The sequence below is a fragment of the Arachis duranensis genome, chromosome 3 (assembly GCF_000817695.3).
Source record: "Arachis duranensis cultivar V14167 chromosome 3, aradu.V14167.gnm2.J7QH, whole genome shotgun sequence".
NCBI classification, from domain to species: Eukaryota; Viridiplantae; Streptophyta; class Magnoliopsida; order Fabales; family Fabaceae; genus Arachis; species Arachis duranensis.
Genome location: NC_029774.3, coordinates 18,229,790 through 18,233,294, shown reverse-complemented (window position 1 = coordinate 18,233,294; position 3,505 = coordinate 18,229,790). Strand labels below are relative to the sequence as shown.

The 3,505-nt window shown below is 38.3% G+C and overlaps 1 protein-coding gene across 1 annotated transcript in view; it reads right to left on the bottom strand.

The window, feature by feature from the left end:
* The window catches only part of LOC107477808 (uncharacterized), a 3,840-nt gene extending 932 nt beyond the window's left edge, over positions 1 to 2,908 (bottom strand). The window contains exons 1-2 of the mRNA XM_016097875.3: positions 1,790 to 2,908; positions 44 to 577 (exon numbers count right to left, since the gene is read on the bottom strand). Coding sequence (XP_015953361.1) covers positions 44 to 577; positions 1,790 to 2,635 — 1,380 coding nt within the window. The 5' untranslated portion in view covers positions 2,636 to 2,908. The remainder of the gene's footprint in view (positions 1 to 43; positions 578 to 1,789) is intronic.
* Between the last annotated feature and the right edge of the window lie 597 nt (positions 2,909 to 3,505).

Below are 3,505 nucleotides of genomic sequence, written 5' to 3'. Positions count from 1 at the left end.
AAGATTTTAGATCAACAATTTTTAATGCTAATTTTAACAATACCTCTTCAACATTAAGCACTAGCTTCCTCGAGAAAACTATAATCTTCTTCAGCTGCTTTACCAAATTTGTTTCTTCAAAGCATTTCCCAACAGCATGCCTGGTGTAGTTACTCCAAATGCCACTTTTATCGTATTCAACACTTTTCATGAAAAAGAGAAAAGGTCTTTGACAAGGATCTCTAGGGTAGTCTCTCGTGTTGAACATAAATTTACCAACAACTTTGCTACCCCTCTTCCACGGCACAAAAGTCCTCTGCACTTGAAGAAGATCGGGGAGAAATTCATTTCCTTCAAAAACTTGGATGGCAAAACCCCATGAAACCGAGAAAGTTAAAGAATTTGAACGATCATAGCACACAGTTTGCTGCAAAATCCTTGCAGGGTCTACGGCTGCAGCTGCCATAAGATGTTCAAGGGCTTGTGTTCTGTTCATGTTGGGAAAGAGAGGTTCCACTGCCTCCAAGTGATGAAGGGACAGCAATGGAGATAATGGATGTGCAGCTAGAATCCCAAACAAATCACCCCGCATATCTAACTGGTATTAAAAGAAGCAAGTAAAAGTTATTTCAATAGAGATACAGAAAGGTAACCAGAATTAAAACCATAAAATAGCCTAGGATGTTTGCTTGAAATAGTAATACAGAATTAGTAAGATAAAATCACAAGCCAGATCTTTAACCCAAAAAAAATAAAAAATACAAGCCAGATCAGTATAATTATTAATATTATCTGTTCCTTATTTCATGTCCATGGAAGACAAAATTACAGTTTTCGTGTTACAAAGAATAAGTATGAAGAAGGCAAACAACAAATAAACCAGCAAAATTGAACACAAGGTATGTTTAAAAGGACAACACGATGCACAAGCAACCTAACCTGATAATTACATTCTCAGCTTACATAATTACATTTCAGGTTACATAATTCTTAATTCATAACAAGTTTCAACATTCAAGAAGGAATACCGTCGGAAGTGAAACAGATATGGGCATTTCAGTACGTACTAAAGCTCTAGCAGAAAGAAAAACCGCATCTAATAGATAACAAGCCTACTCCCCCAACCCCCATTTTTCTTCTTTTATCCCATTTTCATTTTCCAATTTCTTCATTCCACCTTCCCAGCCTAATCAAAGAAGCATACTGTAACAAGATTATGAGTGTTGATTAGGAAAAACCAGGGAAATGAAGGGTTTGAAGTGTAAACACTTAAGTCCATTTTACACTTCAAGCCCTTTCCTTCCTCTTCCCTTCAAAATAAAAAATCACAAGCATAGCTTAAGAGAGTAGAAAACATCCCACATTGATAGGTTTCTAACGATTAGCCTTGATATCTATATATCCAAATCTAATCACTCTACAAATCATGCACTATTAAAAATAGAGTATTCTTTCAACGGTCGTGCGCTTATAATTAATGTGTTACACTCCACCTCATATTTCGTTTCACCTACTCGTATATGGTTCTTCTCACTACACATCTTACAAATAGTACAATATAACATTTCTCACTACATAGACCAGCCAATTCCACATTAGTCTACCATCAACCACATCAACAATTAACCATCAACGCCTAAACCATCTTACACTTAACATATATAGGATATAGCTTTCAAGTAACTAAAGAGCACTAATCAAGTAAGCAAAAAGAGTAGTAGTTTATTCTATTTCCATGTGATCAGCATCAGAGTAGTTAAAACAACAAAATCATAAAAACAATTACCCAGAAAAGAAAGTTTTTTGGTACCTGATGAAAGCCAGGTTCATGTGTTAATCCAATACCAAGCTCAGCAACACAAGAATAGATCCTAGCATCACTTCCATACAAGTGGCCATACCTCTTCAAGCAAGAATCCAAAACCCTAGCCAAAACCCTACCAAGCGCGTGGCTCACAGCGAAACCGCCACCACCGAACGCCATCTCAAACGAGTACTTCTCATTCTGCTCATAGCTCTCCGAATTGCTCCCAACATAGTACCACCGATCATGATCGTACTTCGACAATACACTCACTACATTCTCCACTAAGAACACTGTGTCGTCGTCGCCGAACACGAACCACCGCACCTCCTTCTCCCCCCTCTCCACTGCCTCTTTCACCACACGCGCCACCCGGATCGCCGACCGGAGCCCTCCCCGGAACGTGTACGGGAACCGTGAGGTATCGCCGTTGATCACCACCGACGGCAACGAAGAAGAGGACGAGGAGGAATCCGAAGCTGGCGGCGAATCGAGGAACGCGAGTGATCGCGTGGTGTTTGGAGAGTACCAGAGGCGGAGGTAGGGATGGCGGCGGGGCCAGGAAACGGAGGAGGAGGCGATCGCGAAGAGGATATGGCGGCGCGTGGTGGGCACGACAGTTGAGGAGCGCGTGGAGATTGTTGGTGGGACTCTTTGGGAGCAGAGGAGGAAGATCAAGTAAAGGTTGAGAAGGAGAGAGAAAGAGAAGAGTAAGGACTTGAAGGTGAGTGAGTCGCAAAACGACGTCGGTTTGGAAGCGGAAGAAGATGATGAAGGCATTGGGGTTTCTAATTCTGGAACCGAGGTTGAAACAGGCAAGTTACCTGTACTAGGTTTTCTTCGCTGAAACATATTGTTGATTCTTTTTCTAAAAATTTATTTATTGTTTATTTTTTTGTGGGATTTTGAATTTTTTATTTAGATTTAATTAAGGTAAGAGGGATTTTGCGAGTAGCGTAATGATGAAGAAGAAGAGTTAAAGGGACAAAAGAAACCGCTGTTACGGTTACAGTTATTTTTTGGAAGTGAAAGTTGCTGGGACCGTGTGGAAGCAGCCAGCAGGTGTTTTCTGTGCTGAAAGGATACAACAGATTATAGAGAGATCTCTATACAGGAACAAGAACAGTGCTCTGAAAATGGAAGTGTGTTGTGATGTTACTACTTACTACATATACATAATTCGAAGTGAAGTGGGAGCTTTCGAAAATGAAGCCTTTGTTTCTGGATGGATCCTTTCTCATTCCTTACATATTGGCCAAGTCCAGCCCAACAAGAGTAGTTAGGCTTACAATAATACCAAAAACAAACCAAATTTAATTGGTTTAGTAGTTAATTTACTAATCTGTTTAAACCAATGTTAAGACTTTCTTGTCCAAAAAAAAAAAAAAAAAAAACCAATGTTAAGAAGTTTAAATCTCACTTGTACATATAGACATAGTAATTGATTGACACCTTTAAATAAAGTGAAATAATAGACTAATGGGCCACAAAGATTGGTACTGAATGGGGTGAGATTTAATTTTTTTTGGAATAATGGACTAACGCCCCCACAAGAATTGGCAGTGAATGGATTAAAAGTGTGTTCTTTTTTGTATATAATTCATTTTTAATAATTTACCTTTAATATAATCACAAAAAAGATTTTTTATTATAATATTCATATTAAAACATTTTTTTAACTATATTTTTTGTCAAAATTAAAATTAACTTTAAAAAAGATAT